The sequence below is a fragment of the Monodelphis domestica genome, chromosome 7 (assembly GCF_027887165.1).
Source record: "Monodelphis domestica isolate mMonDom1 chromosome 7, mMonDom1.pri, whole genome shotgun sequence".
In the NCBI taxonomy this organism is placed as follows: domain Eukaryota; kingdom Metazoa; phylum Chordata; class Mammalia; order Didelphimorphia; family Didelphidae; genus Monodelphis; species Monodelphis domestica.
Window position 1 is genome coordinate 264,336,775 of NC_077233.1, and position 14,169 is coordinate 264,350,943.

At 40.4% G+C, this 14,169-nt stretch overlaps 2 protein-coding genes across 6 annotated transcripts in view; both read right to left on the minus strand.

Annotated features, from left to right (window-relative positions):
- Positions 1–7,316, minus strand: part of GLIPR2 (GLI pathogenesis related 2) — an 83,663-nt gene extending 76,347 nt beyond the window's left edge. The window contains exons 1-2 of one of the 3 annotated variants that reach the window (XM_056806723.1): positions 6,272–7,316; positions 1,262–1,672 (exon numbers count right to left, since the gene is read on the minus strand). In XM_056806723.1, the coding sequence (XP_056662701.1) occupies positions 1,262–1,672; positions 6,272–7,106 (1,246 nt within the window). In that variant the 5' untranslated portion in view covers positions 7,107–7,316. The remainder of the gene's footprint in view (positions 1–1,261; positions 1,673–6,271) is intronic. The other 2 variants (XM_056806724.1, XM_016423796.2) reach the window with 2 other exon arrangements.
- Positions 7,317–10,867: 3,551 nt separating this feature from the next.
- RECK (reversion inducing cysteine rich protein with kazal motifs) overlaps positions 10,868–14,169 on the minus strand; it is a 75,560-nt gene continuing 72,258 nt past the window's right edge. For all 3 annotated transcript variants that reach the window (XM_007497984.3, XM_016423794.2, XM_056806722.1), the window contains one exon: positions 10,868–12,567. In XM_007497984.3, coding sequence (XP_007498046.2) covers positions 12,355–12,567 — 213 coding nt within the window. In that variant the 3' untranslated portion in view covers positions 10,868–12,354. The remainder of the gene's footprint in view (positions 12,568–14,169) is intronic.

A 14,169-nucleotide genomic window follows, 5' to 3' on the forward strand; every position in this document is an offset into this window, starting at 1 on the left:
CAGGAGATGGAATCCCAGTAGATCCCCACAGATTCCTCAGCAGTCACCAGAAAGGGAGGTGAAAGGGGCCAAGAAACTCATTAGCTTCGATGACCAACTCTCATTCCAAAGGCTCCAGGATGAAGAATGCTACCCACTTCCTGACAAAGAGAAGCCAGATTCAAGATACAAAATGAGGCATACAATTTTGGACATAGTCAGTGTGGAAATGAGTTTTGCTCAACTATGCATATTTGCTATAAAGGTTTTGGTTACTATTTGAAAAAATAATAATGATACCTTAAAAATGAATTGAAAGACCAATTACAATTCTAAAAGGCCTGTGCTAAAGCATGCTATCCTCCTTCTGTTAGGGGAGTGATTGCTTCCAAGGGAGAAGAGAGGTAAGGGCTAGGCAATGGGGATTTAGTGACTTGCCCAGGGTCACATGGCTAGGAAGTGTCTGAGGTAAGTTTGAACCCAGGACCTACCATCTCTGGGCCTGGCTCTCAATCCACTGAGCCATTTAGCTGTCCTGAGACATCCATTTTTGACACAGCCAATGAAGAAATGTGTTTTGCTCCATTATGTATACTTGTGAGTGTTTGTTTTTCTTTTTTCCTTTTTCAATGATTGTTTGGGAGGCATGGAAGGAAGGTGAGAGAAAAAGAGAACAAATAATTCTTAATTTTAAAAATAAAAGATAAGTAAATTAAAGAAGGCAGGCATGAAGGAATTCAATGGCTTCAATGACTAACTTTAGTTGTAGATGACACATGAAGTAAGCTACCCACCTCCCAAATGAGGTATGGAGTCAATGAAGAATGTGACCTATTCTTTTGGACATGGCGACTTGGAAACATGTTTTGTTTAAGAGAAGGAAAGAAAAATGCTCATTAAATAAAAATAGGTGAATAAAAAATGAAGATGAGAAAGAATAGAGAACAAGAGGGAGAAAGGAAAGGGGGGAAGAGAAAAAAGAATGGCAAAGAGAAAAAGATGGAAATAATAAAAAAGAAAGAAAATGAAAGGAAGAAAACAGAAAGAAAAGCAAGAAAGAAAAAGGTCCAGGGAAAGAATAAGAAGAAAGAAAAGAACAAAGCAAAGGAAAAGATAAAGAGGAAGGTTGGTGGGAAAGAAGGGAGGAGGAGAGGAGGGAAGGGGGGGGGGAAGAAAGGCACTGTCTTAACTGGGGCCTTACTCTGGGCCTTGCTCCCTGGGGCCCACCAAGTGGACTTGCCTAGGTGGCTGGGCACATGACCAAGGAGGGCAGGGCACTCACCTGGGTTTTGGTACAATGGAAAATTAAAGTCATCCTCATCCTTGTCCTCATCCTCGTCCTCATCCTCGTCCTCATCCTTGTCCTCATCCTTGTCCTCATCCACTTTTCCCTCTTTCTCCTCCGGGGTTGAGGGCTCCTTGGCAAGCCTAGAGTACAAGGAGCTCATGAGTTTTGATAGGTCTCTGGAGCCAGACTGGGAGCCCTTGAGGCTCTTGCGGGACAATGGTCTGAGGCTCTTGCTGGACGATGGTGCTGTCAACTGTCCCTTCCAGAGCTCCTCTTTGCTGTTTCTATTTTGGTCCATTTGGTCCTCTGGCAAGCTGAAAGTTGGGGAGATCATGCGGGATCTGCTGGTTGATAGGGAGTTGAGCAAATTCTCATGCTTCTTCAACTGAAGTAACAGGGAAAGCACTGCATTGTAGGAAAAGAAGAGATGTCTGATCTGGGCAGCCTCTTCATGAAACTGCTCTCTTTTGATTCTCTCACCTGCTTCATTGCTCATTTTCAGTGTCCTTTGTTGGCTCCTTGTCTATATTATGGCCCCTCACCATAAGTTTCACTCCAAGAATCCATCCTGGACCCTCTCTTTACACTTTCTCATTGGACAACCTCATCGTTCCTTTGGTTCTTATGATCATTAGGCAAATGACTCCCAAATCTAGCCCTAGTTTCTCTCCTGGGCTCCAGTGTTGAACTGGATTGTCCAAAGGTATTTCAAACTTGGTACACACAGAACTGAACCCCTCTTTTTGCCAAGCTTATTCTTTTTAACTTGCATATTCCTATAGAGGGCACTACCATCATTCCAATCACCTCAGTTAGTCACCAACTGGCCCATCTTTGATTCTTTTCTCTTCCTCACTCACCTTTTCAATCATTTCCCAAGCTTTATAGATTCCATCTCCACAACATCTCCTTAATTGTTGCTCTTTTCCCAGGTGCTACCACTTCAGTTCAGGATCTCATAAACTCTTTTAGACTAGGAATTGTTTCATTCTTTGCATTTGCATCCCTAGCATCTAGCACAGTCCTTGGCACATAGCAGGTGCTTAATAGCTGTTTATTGACTGATTGGACTATTGCAGTCACCTCCTGATTGGTCATCCTAACTCATTTCTTCTTTCTCTAATTCATCTTTTGCACAACTGTCAAAGTTATGGCTCTCTTTGTGGGTCTGATCACATCCCTTTCCTCCTCAGATATCTATATTGCCTCCAGGGTCAAATATAAACTCTTCTGCTTATTTTTTAAAGTCTTTCCCAATCTAGCCTCAATCTACCTTTCCAACTGCATGATATAGTATTTCTCTTCTCACATTTCCTGCTAACCCAATGAACCTTCTTGCAGCTTCTTATGAATGACACTTCTGTGACTTTGTCCTGGCTGTGCTCCCTATCCTCAGAATACACTCCTTTTCATAAGATTTCTTGTTTGCTTCAAAATTCTGCTAAGGTGACAACTTAACTGGTTCCTTCTTCTCTACAGTTACCTTCTTTTTACTCTGTTTGGGAGGAATGGAGGGAGGGAGGGAAGGAGGAAGACGGTAGAGATGTAGAGGGAAAAAGAGAGGAAGAGAGAGAAAGAGAGAGAGGCATAGAGTGTGTGTGGGTGTCCCCCAAATTAGAATGTAAGCTCCTTAAAGGCAGGGCCTCCCCTTTTTTACCACTGTAGCCCCAGTAGGGTGATTGGCACATAGGCACTTTACACATGCTTGTTGATTTGATGGAAAGATACAAGATAAAAACTTCCTGGCCTCAAGGAGCTTATAGCATTTTGGGGAAATATAACATGGGAAGTACATTAGAAACATGACAATTTGAGGAGGAAGAAGGAAGCATTAACAACTCAGGAAACCTGGAAAGGCTTCAAATAGGAGGCAGCTCACAATGTGAGTCTTGAACAAAGCCTGGGATTGTATAAAGCAAAGGTAAAGAGGGAATGAGTATGAGGCAAAAGGAGCAGCTTGTACCAAGGCATGGAGGTGGGAGAGAGAGGGGTGCCAAATTGAAGAAGCAACCCGTTGGCCACTGTCTAGAATGCAGAATAAATGAAGAAGAGTCATGTGCAATAAGATTGCAAAGACCAGACACAGATTAAGAAGAACTTGAAATAGTGGACTGAGGAAGTCTGTATTTAATGGTGAGAGATAATTGTAAGTCACTGATGATTTCTGCCCAGGGGAGTAAGATGGTGGTCAAGCCTATATGTTAGCAACATTACTTTGGTAGCCTTGTGGAAGGTTGAAAGGAAAACTGTAAGGAGGAAGACCAATTAGAAAAGCTACTGTAATAGTAAGGAAAGAGATGACGAAGGCCTGAATTAGAGTGCTGGAGAACATAATGACCTAAGGAAGGAAACAAAAGGAAGTGGGCCAGGTTGGTAAGGAAGGGGGAAGTGTCCAGGCACTTTCAGGGGAGAAGCTGATACCTGAACCTCACTCTCATCTGAACTGATGAAAAAAGGAATATCACACACACACACACACACACACACTCACACAAACACTCACTCTCACACATACTCACACTACACACTCACACACACACACAAATCCACTTCACTTAGGAGCTCATTATTCAGCTCCCACCTTGAACACCCCAAGCTATCTCAAACTGGTGATAGCCAACTAAGTGGTGGCCTTATCAACCCATCTCTCTGCACAGGTAGACATGCTACATATGTCAGACTAGGACCCTTTTCTCCTTCATTCATTAACCAAATTCTGTTAAAAGGGGAACACATTCTTTGGGATTCTCTAGGACAAAGAAAATGCAAAAAGTTGCAGCCTATGATGGTATCTCTGCCCCAGGCCCCAGACACAAGAATAGACAGTAATTCTCCCTAATAGACAAGAATACAGAACATGAAAAAGAAGTTCTCACAACCCACATCCTCACAGGATTCTGGTGAAGAACAAAAGAAATAATATGTGTAAAATGTTTGGGAAAAATAATTAAAATGTTACATGAATGCTGGCTAATTTTATTAGTCATCCAATTTAATAATACTACATGTTTACTCAGTGGAAGTAGGATGAACTACAACAGAGCACTGGCCTTGGCTCTGCTTCCTACCAATTATTGTATGGGGGGAAAAAGCTGAGAAGGAATTAGTTCAATCCAAAAAAAATTTTTTAAGTCTGTTTTTTGTACCAAGCTGTGAACAAGTTTGGGCCATGGGTCTTCCCCTAGGAATCCCTAGTCCAATAGGTTGGAGGGGGTGCAGAGGAGACTTTAAGCCTCCCTCAAAACCAGGCAGGGCCACAAGGGCAGATCTAGGTCCCCAGAAGAATTGGGCTCTCCCAGGAGATGGAATCCCAGTAGATCCCCACAGATTCCTCAGCAGTCACCAGAAAGGGAGGTGAAAGGGGCCAAGAAACTCATTAGCTTCGATGACCAACTCTCATTCCAAAGGCTCCAGGATGAAGAATGCTACCCACTTCCTGACAAAGAGAAGCCAGATTCAAGATACAAAATGAGATGTGACTAAGGTAGACCTTTTTATTTTTGGAGGCATGGGATGGCTTCCATCTTCATTTCTTTAAGGCCTTATCAATAATGGCATGAGTTGATTAAGCTTGGTTTTTTGTTTGATTAGAGGTTGGAGGGTGGTGATATATACCTTTAAAGGGAAAATGTAAATTTTTCTTTTATTCTGCACTTAAAATTAGTATTTCACAATTCATAAATGCTCTTTTCCAGGTCAGGAAATGTTTTTGTGTGGAAAAGACAATCGTTTCCTCCTACTTATAAAGAAATATTTTGAAAAATATAGATCATTGGTCAGCTAAATTGTAAGTATGTAAAGTAGAAGAGAAATAAAATTTAACTACCTAACCAGATAAATGACAATATCATAGAAGTTTTCAGTATTGAGCTTGAATTATTTTTATGTATAAATATTCTGTGATTCCAATAAACTTTTTTGACATAAAAAAACAAAAAACAAAAACAAAATGAGGCATACAATTTTAGACATAGTGTGGGAATGAGTTTTGCTCAACTATGCATATTTGCTATAAAGGTTTTGGTTGCTATTTGAAAAAATAATAATGATACCTTAAAAGTGAATTGAAAGACCAATTACAATTCTAAAAGGCCTGTGCTAAAGCATGCTATCCTCCTTCTGTTAGGGGAGTGATTGCTTCCAAGGGAGAAGAGAGGTAAGGGCTAGGCAATGGGGATTTAGTGACTTGCCCAGGGTCACATGGCTAGGAAGTGTCTGAGGTAAGTTTGAACCCAGGACCTACCATCTCTGGGCCTGGCTCTCAATCCACTGAGCCATTTAGCTGTCCTGAGACATCCATTTTTGACACAGCCAATGAAGAAATGTGTTTTGCTCCATTATGTATACTTGTGAGTGTTTGTTTTTCTTTTTTCCTTTTTCAATGTTTGTTTGGGAGGCATGGAAGGAAGGTGAGAGAAAAAGAGAACAAATAATTCTTGATTTTAAAAATAAAAGATAAGTAAATTAAAGAAGGCAGGCATGAAGGAATTCAATGGCTTCAATGACTAACCTTAGTTATAGAAGACACATGAGGTAAGCTACCCACCTCCCAAATGAGGTATGGACTCAGAATGAAGAATGTGGCATATTCTTTTGTACATGGCTGACTTGGGAATGTGTTTTATTTAAGAGAATGAAAGAAAAATGCTTATTATCTAAAAATAGAAGAATAAAGAAGGAAGAAGAGAAAGAATAGAGAACAAGAGGGAGAAAAAAAGGTGAAAAAAAAGAAAGAAAATGAAAGGAAGAAAACAAAGGGGAGAAAGAGAAAGGCTCAACAAAAGAATGAGAAGAAAGAAAAGAACAAGGCAAAGCGAAAGATAAAGAAGAAGATTGGTGGAAAGAAGGGAGGAGGTGAAGGAATGGGAAGGGAGAAGGAGAGCAGGGTGGTAGGGAAGGAGAAGGTATTTTTTCCTCTGAGGGCTTGCTCTGGGCCTTTCTCCCTGGGATCCATCACAGGAACTCACCTGCGTGGCTGGGCACATGGCCAAAGAGGGCACTCACCCATGTCTTTGTATACTGGAGGATCTTCCTCATCCTCATCCTCATCCACTTTTCCATCATCTTTCTCTTTTGGGGTTTTGGTGCTCAAGGAGTTCCTGGGCGTCTTGGGGCTCTTGCTGGTCGATTGCCCCTTCGAGGGTCCCTCTTTGCTCTTGTGGTCCATTTGGTCCCCTGGCAAGCTGATAGTTTGGGATGACCTGAGGGATCTTCTGGTTGATTCGGAGATGAGCAAATTCAACTGCTTCTTCAAGACAGGTAGCAGGTGATATGCTTCCGTGGGGTTGTCAGGCTGCTGCCAAATCTTTTCGTACTCCTCGACCCGATTGGCCAGACTGAGCAGGCTATCAGCCTGATGTTTGTATTTGCTGCTCTTGCTCATAGACTGGGATAACGACTGATCCGCCTCCTTGAGCAGTTCGAGGTCTTCGTGACTCAGATTTATTCTTCTCCAGGAATTCGAGTGCGTGGGTGTAGTGATCCAGTTGTCCGTTGGCTGCGACTTCTGGCCGTCTTCTTTGCCTGCAGGCTTGGAACTCTGGTCTTGCTCCATCTCCACCATCCTCAGGTCCTCATCCTTATGTTCATAGTCCTGGAGCACTTGGAAGAGGGTCTCACTGCCCTCGATCCTGAAGTCCTCTATGCCCACGTCAACTATTTCCATATCCTCGGACCTACTCTCCCAGTCCGTACTTAGAGCTTTCTGATGCTCCATCATTTCCACTTCATTCTTCGGCACCCTGTGGCCCTTCTTCAAGTCCTCAATGGTCACATTTGACGTTTCCTTTAGGGAGTACTTCTGCCGGTTCCTATGGCTAGGCCCTTCTCCGGGATCCATGGCGACCCTAGTTGTTTCTCAAAGAACGAGGCCCATGCCGGCTTGTCCTTCTTCCTCCGGTCTTCTCAGTCCCATCCCCAAAAAAGGAAGTCCAATTTCTCAGAATAACAATCCGCCAGTTTCTAACCCCAGACCCGCATTTCTTTTCCTTTCTTCACCCAAACCGCCATTGCCAAGTGATGATGGATGACAGTGTGCTCCATAAAGGTAAAAGATTATTGTGCTCTGCAGAGCAAGGGCTCAGTTCATTGGCCATAGCCACCGAGTCCAACCCCCTTAATTTACATATTAGAAAACGGACTTGTAGAGGTTCATTCGCCCAAGACCATAACGCCTTGATTTCCTCGTAACTGTTCCTGACTGTTTTTGCACCTGCTCGGGAAGGTTGACGTGACAGTGACAACCCCCAATTTCAGAGGAGCAGGATGGATACATGCCACCCATGGGGGAGGACACAAGATGTAGGATGAGATGCACATATGGGAGACACCAATACCCTGTTGTTGTTTTTTTTGGATCACACATCAAATCAAATCAATGAGAGCTTATTACGCCCTTATTCTATGGCAGTCACTGTGCCTCAGGGTTGGGAATACAAATACAAGGAAAAAGATGGGTCCTGCCCTAACAGAGCTTATATTCTTTAAAACAACTAACAAAAAACCTCTTACCTTTGGACTTAGCATCTATACTAAGTACCCAAGACAAAAAGAGTGGTAAGGATTAGGCAACTGGGGTTGTGACTTGTCCAGGTTCACATAGCTAGGAAGTAGCTGTGAGGCCACATTTGAATCCAGGATCTCCTGTCTCCTGGCCTGGTTCTTCAGTCACTGAGCCACTTAGCTGCCCTTTTATAGACTTTTCTTTAAGAAAAGGGGGAAAAAAGGGTTTCTGTTTTTATATGTCATTTTCCGCTGTATACTCCCAGCATGCTGAACCTTTCTGTAACAAATGAAGCCGTGAAACAAAATCAAATGATATGTATATGCAATGTTCCATGGTCCCTGGCCCCAAACTCTTTCCAAGTAGATTGGTCATTCCGTATAATCAGTGTCAGCCTACCTAATAAGGAGCAAACTGGCCTAGGCAAGACAGGGAGCAAGTCAGCATTTTCATGCCAAGCAGCAGTAAAATTGGCCTGTGAATGTTTGCTGCACTTGCAGCCTGGGTGAGATAAAGAGACAGTCTCAAAAAGACGAGGAAAAAAAGAAAAAAAGAGAAAAGGAAGGGAAGAGCGGGAAGGAAAGGAAGAGAACTTAAGAGCTTTCCAGAAATGGAATGGGTTGCCTTGAGTAGAGGCCTCACTTGAGGTCTTTAGGCAGGGATTGGATGACCACTTGTTAAAAGACTCTAGAGAGAAGACAGATCAGGTGGTATCTGAGGCTCTTCACTCTGCAGATTTTGCGTTGTCAGGTGTGTTCTATAAGGTGTAAATAGATCAGGCAAATGACATTTTTTTATCTAAAATAGGAAATCACAAAAACACTTGTATGCTAAGTTTTCAATATAAAATAGATGCTATCCTTTATTTTGTTTTAGAATATGCCCAATGCCTATTTATTTTCTGGAAGGACTTAATGCCCTTATATCCTCAAGGGCAATGTTCTGAGATTCAAATCCAAGTGTTGTTCCATGACCAGATAAGATTGGGAAACAGTGGACTAATCACTCTGCATTTCTAAGTGGGCATCTGAAGGGGTTCATTATCTTTCAAGGCAGTTCATTCTGTTTTGAATGACTCTGATCCTGGGTAAACGTTTTCCTTACAACAAACATAAATGCATCTTTCTGAAACTTCTGGGTCTCACGTTTTTCACGATAGCCCTTCGAAAAACTGAAGCCATCATATCATGTGCCCCACCTCCTAAAGTATTCTCTTCTCCATGGTTAACATCTTCAATTTCTTCAATACATGGAATCTAGCCACATAGCATTTGGCATAATCCAAACCATTCATGGGGCAGTTAGGTGGCTTGGTGGATAGAGTACTGTGCCTGAAATCTGGAAGACTTATCTTCCTAACTTCAAATCTGGCCTTGGACACTTACTACCTGCGTGACTCTGGGCAAGTCATTTAACCCTATTTGCCTCAGGCTCCTCATCTGTAAAATGAGCTGGAGAAGGAAATGGCAAACCACTCCAGTACTTTTGTCCAGAAAACTGCAAATGGGATCATGAGGAATCACATCACTGACATGATGAACAAGAGCAAATCCATTCATAGTACAATTAAGGAAACTTAAGTCTAGAGTTAATGAGCCACAGGCAGAAAAGAAGTAGAATGCAGATCTCTTGATCCATAGTCTATGCCTCTTTCCATTGCATTTTTACAACAGGACCTAAACATTCTAGTAGAACAAGAACACTATGCTTTTTGTTCCCTCTTCCTCCTTTGATGCTCCAGGCCTTCCTCCCCAAAAAGCTCTGATCCTTCAAATTAAATTCAGACTACTTGCTCCTTTCTTTTTAGCCCTACCTCCATACTCACATCACTGCTTTTCTTTGTCACTGTAGAATTAATGATGGCATAAATCTTATTTCCATTTGTACTTTTCTCCTTAATCTGGGGGCATCCTAAATTTCATCAGATAGGAAACCGATAATCAAGCCACAACCAGGAGCAAATATTTTTGATTCCCAGGTCAGTTTCTCTTCTTTCTGTTGTCTCATTCCTCTAATCTTCATCCCAGATACAGGCAGGGAAGACCTCTTGTGTTAGTCTGTATCAGACAAAATGAGGGAAGGAAAACCATTGCCCAGAATTATAAATACATTCCAGAGTCAAATGGAAGTAATTGAATGCTTCTTTGCTTACCTAATTTTCAGATTAAATATCTCATCATAATGTGAACATGAAGAATCAGGCAGGCACTGGTAGGCATGGAAGTCCAATAGCCTCCAGAGGATCTTTACCTTTTTGAGAAATCCAAAGAAAGGCAGACTAAGGCTCTAGCAAGATGGTCAAAATAAGAATAGTCAGTATTAAATAGTATACTGAGGGAAGAACTCGCCTAGCATCAGGGTTTTGGCAAAATAGCTGACTGGGTAGGTGAACCAAAGCTTCAGCCACTCCACTACCCTGGAGCTCTTTCACCTTTTCCAAAAAGAGAAGTATTGAATGGGGTCGGAATTAGATTTGTATTCAACCAGAAGGCATTTTTTAAAGCACTTGTCAGGAATTTACAACCAGAAACAGGTCAGAGGCTAAGTGGTTTCCTCTCACAAACCCCTTTTCTCTAGTCCTCTCCTTGAAAGGCCTGGGCACAGATCCCCTGGAGCAGTGATGGTGAACCTATGGCACATGTGCCAAAAGGGCATGAAAAGCCCTTTCTGTGGGTATGCCTGCAGCCTCCCACCAGAGTTCATTACTAGAAAGCCAAAGGGACTTGGGGTGGAACTGTTTCCTTCCCCCTCTCTATGCACCTGAGGACATTCCTCACTTCCCTTGTCTCTCTGCCCAGCAGCCCAATGGGAAAACTTACTCCCTCCCTTGTCTGGGCAGGGCACTAGGTCTGGGGGAGTGGGGTAGGGGCAGGGCCCGGCACTCCATCTCTAAAAGGTTTGCCATCACTGCCCTACAGGAAATGTTGAAACATGATTTTCTAAATCAATCACTCATCCTTACCTATATCTAATCAGACCAAGGGTTTTCCAAAAACTATGATAATATATGAGAACCTTTTGCTCAATTCAGATTATTTCTTTTATTTTTATTCTTTAGATTTCAACAACTCAAGAGATTTTCCAGTTATTCAGACACATGAGGAAGTAACTGTTTTATTAAAATAGAAAAGCTGCCCAGTACATTGCATTGTAGATATTTATACAGATAAGAGCAAGTGTTACAAACATGCTACATAGCATATGGATATTTCCAAAGTGCCTACTTTAAACATCATTTTGGCAAAAAATAATTATATCCATAAAGTCTTCAAAAGTTGGCTAATACTGAAAAAAAAAAGCTTCATGTGGAATGTAAATTCAGGTGCATAAAATAAGTATTAAATTGTATAGCTTATTTCAAATATTTAAACACATTTAAGTGTAAAATTCATTAAACAACATGCAAAAACATTTTAATATTTAGGATAGCATTTATACATACATATAAAACAAAATGTAAAAATTGCAACAAGGAATAAGGCATAATACACAGTATCTACAGTGGACATACTATAAAGACAATGTATCTTCATGAAAAAAAAAAGTACCGGAAAAACACTTATGATTGTCATCTTTAAAACATGGCTATTAGTTTTCTTCATAATAAAATATAAGAAATATAAGGATCATGTATTATTTACACGAACAATTAATTACTTCACTTTTTGGCAATTATTTACGTAGCAGCAATTTGTTTTAAGACTGACGTTTAAAAAAACCCTGTTGGTGCAGCTGACCATTTCCACTCAAATTAGGTTTGAGTCATAGGAAATTGCATAAGGCAAGATGCTTTCTTTATTGCTTAAAACTAATCTTACTTTGTATGTATTTTAGAGGATTTTTCCCTTTCACAAAAGTCAGAAACCTGTCAGTGACATACCTGGCTACAGGATATAATGAGCCACTTAACTCTAGAAGGGTACCTTACTTATTAAACTAAGAGATGTGCTCTTGTATAGCTCTATAAGGTATCAATTAATTTGTTTAAAGTCTCATATTTTCCACTGACTTAACATGATCATTTCAGAAATATTTTACCTTTATTTCTCATCTTGAGTCAGCAGTGACTACGAATACTATATTTCTTTGTATCTAAACTTCTGGTTCAAGTAGCTGATATGTAAACAAGTACTGAAAAACACTGGGGCAACTTTCCTATTAAAGGAACCCAGCAAGGAATCCTTCCATGAAGTGAATCCTTTTATAAAGCAAACAAAACAAAACAAAAACAGCATCCTCAAAGTGGGTAACAGCATCTCATTCCCTACATAGACCAGATTTTCCCAATGGCAGGGCACAACTCGAAGCAAATTTCAGATCAAGTCCACTTAGTGATGCAACATCAAAGATCTATTTTTTAAGATGTGACTTTGAAGATCCATTTTCTATCTCGTGCTTGTTAAAAATGGACAAAATTTGATAAAGAAAAGCATGACTTAAAAAAAGAAAAATACTGTGTGGTGAATTACTGAAGTGACATGTGCTTTTACTTGGTGATTGCCATCACAAAGACCATCAGTCCTTAATGTCTTTCACAATAAAGAAATATTTCATAGACAACTTGTTTTGCACGTTCTGTAAGCAGTTATGTGCCATGCAAAACTAATAAGACAAGTTCAATGCTGAAGAAGAAGAAACCATAGAGGGGCAGAGTTTTTGTGCTAGCAGATGGAAGGCTACTCGAAACCTGGACCCGGGAGATGATTAGTGCTGAAAGTGGAACATGTGATGCCAGAGTTGGGCTATCAGAATTGATCAGTGACTCGATCTTTTCTGCTTCTTTATTGCAAGCCTCGATCTGAGAGAGAAGAAGAAAAAAAAAGATTGTGAATAAGTAAAATCACACGGATTCACTTAAGTTTTAAACTGATCTTGCCAAATTTGCAAACAGGCATACAAGACTTAATTCAGGTCACTCCAGTGATTAAAGCTCAAGGTTAGAATGCAATGAGATATTTATGTACCATAAAATGTAATGGCTTTACTAGTAACATAGGATAAAGAAGGTATAATACAAAGGGCTAAAAATAGAGAAATTCAGATAAAATGGCTATTCTTCTCTGTTTGGAATCCTATTAAAAATCTTATACCAAATCTTTATAGGTTGGGCCTTTTAGGTCTCAGGTAACAAGAAAGCTAGACCAATGATGAGCTCAAGAATAATCCTCCCCAAAGTAAAGGCTGTCCAGCCCAATATAAACATTCTTGCTATATCCCATTCCTTTGATGATGAGGTCTCAAAATTTTCTTAAGAGATCTTATACCATTAAAATAATCTTTAAATAATTCTAGCATAAGTAAGTTTGGACAAAGAGCTACAAATAATAAAAACATAAAAGAATACAATCTTAAAAGTACAATTCATACAATAAAGGTAATGTCAGGGTACATTTCAGAGAAAGCCTCTTATATCAGAAAAACCACAATGGCCAGAAGCAGCACCAGGAATATTTTCTATGGAATAGACAATGTTGGCATGAGCACCCATTTTTAGATCTAAGTCATCTATATAATTAAATTTTTAAATTCAAAGATATTTTATTTTCACAGTTACATGTAATAACAATTTTCAACATACATTTTTCTGAAATTTTAAGATTCAAATTATCTCCCTCTCTCCATCTCTTGAAGATAGTAAGGAATTTGATTTGGATTATACATGTATTATCAGGTCAGATCATAGATGTCTTGCATGCATAAACTGTCCTAGGGCATGAAGGCATTAAAATTCCCATTCACTCAGCATCACGTGGTTCACTGGCCAAAGCCTTTCTTCCATGGGAGTCCCGTTGGGGGGATGGTATCAATTTGGCTCCTTTAGAGGTCTGTACTCCCAGGTTACCTCCTTCTGTGGGGCTGGACTGCTCCTCTAGGGACTCAATATTACAACTAAGTCAACTAAAGGATTCCTTTTCTTCCAAGTGAATCCCTGTTCTATGTGATTATACAAAGACAATTTCAATTCTGCCATATTCTTTAAAAAGCAATCTTCTAACAATTCCATCCCTTAGTCCTCTATATTATTTCTAGGAAGGCATTACTGACCTATCCTGGGGGACAGAAACATATCACTTATGAGGAACCTGCACCATTTTTTTCCAGGAGTCATATACAGAAACTTCTGGAGGAGCCCCTTCATGTAAACTGAAAACTGTGTATAATTTAATAAATATTTCTTACAATCAGTTGATCCTGAAATGTCTCCTGCACTGGTAGCTCTCATGCCAAAGTGCAGTGGCTCAATCTACTATTTCCAGGGCTCTATCTGCTATTCAAATTGTTCTTGATGAAAATATTCCTGGTATGAGTCACTTCTATTGGGCTACAATTTGTATTCTGGTTTGATTTATTAGAACAACTTCAATATAGATATGGTTGAATTGCTCCAGATTCACTGAAT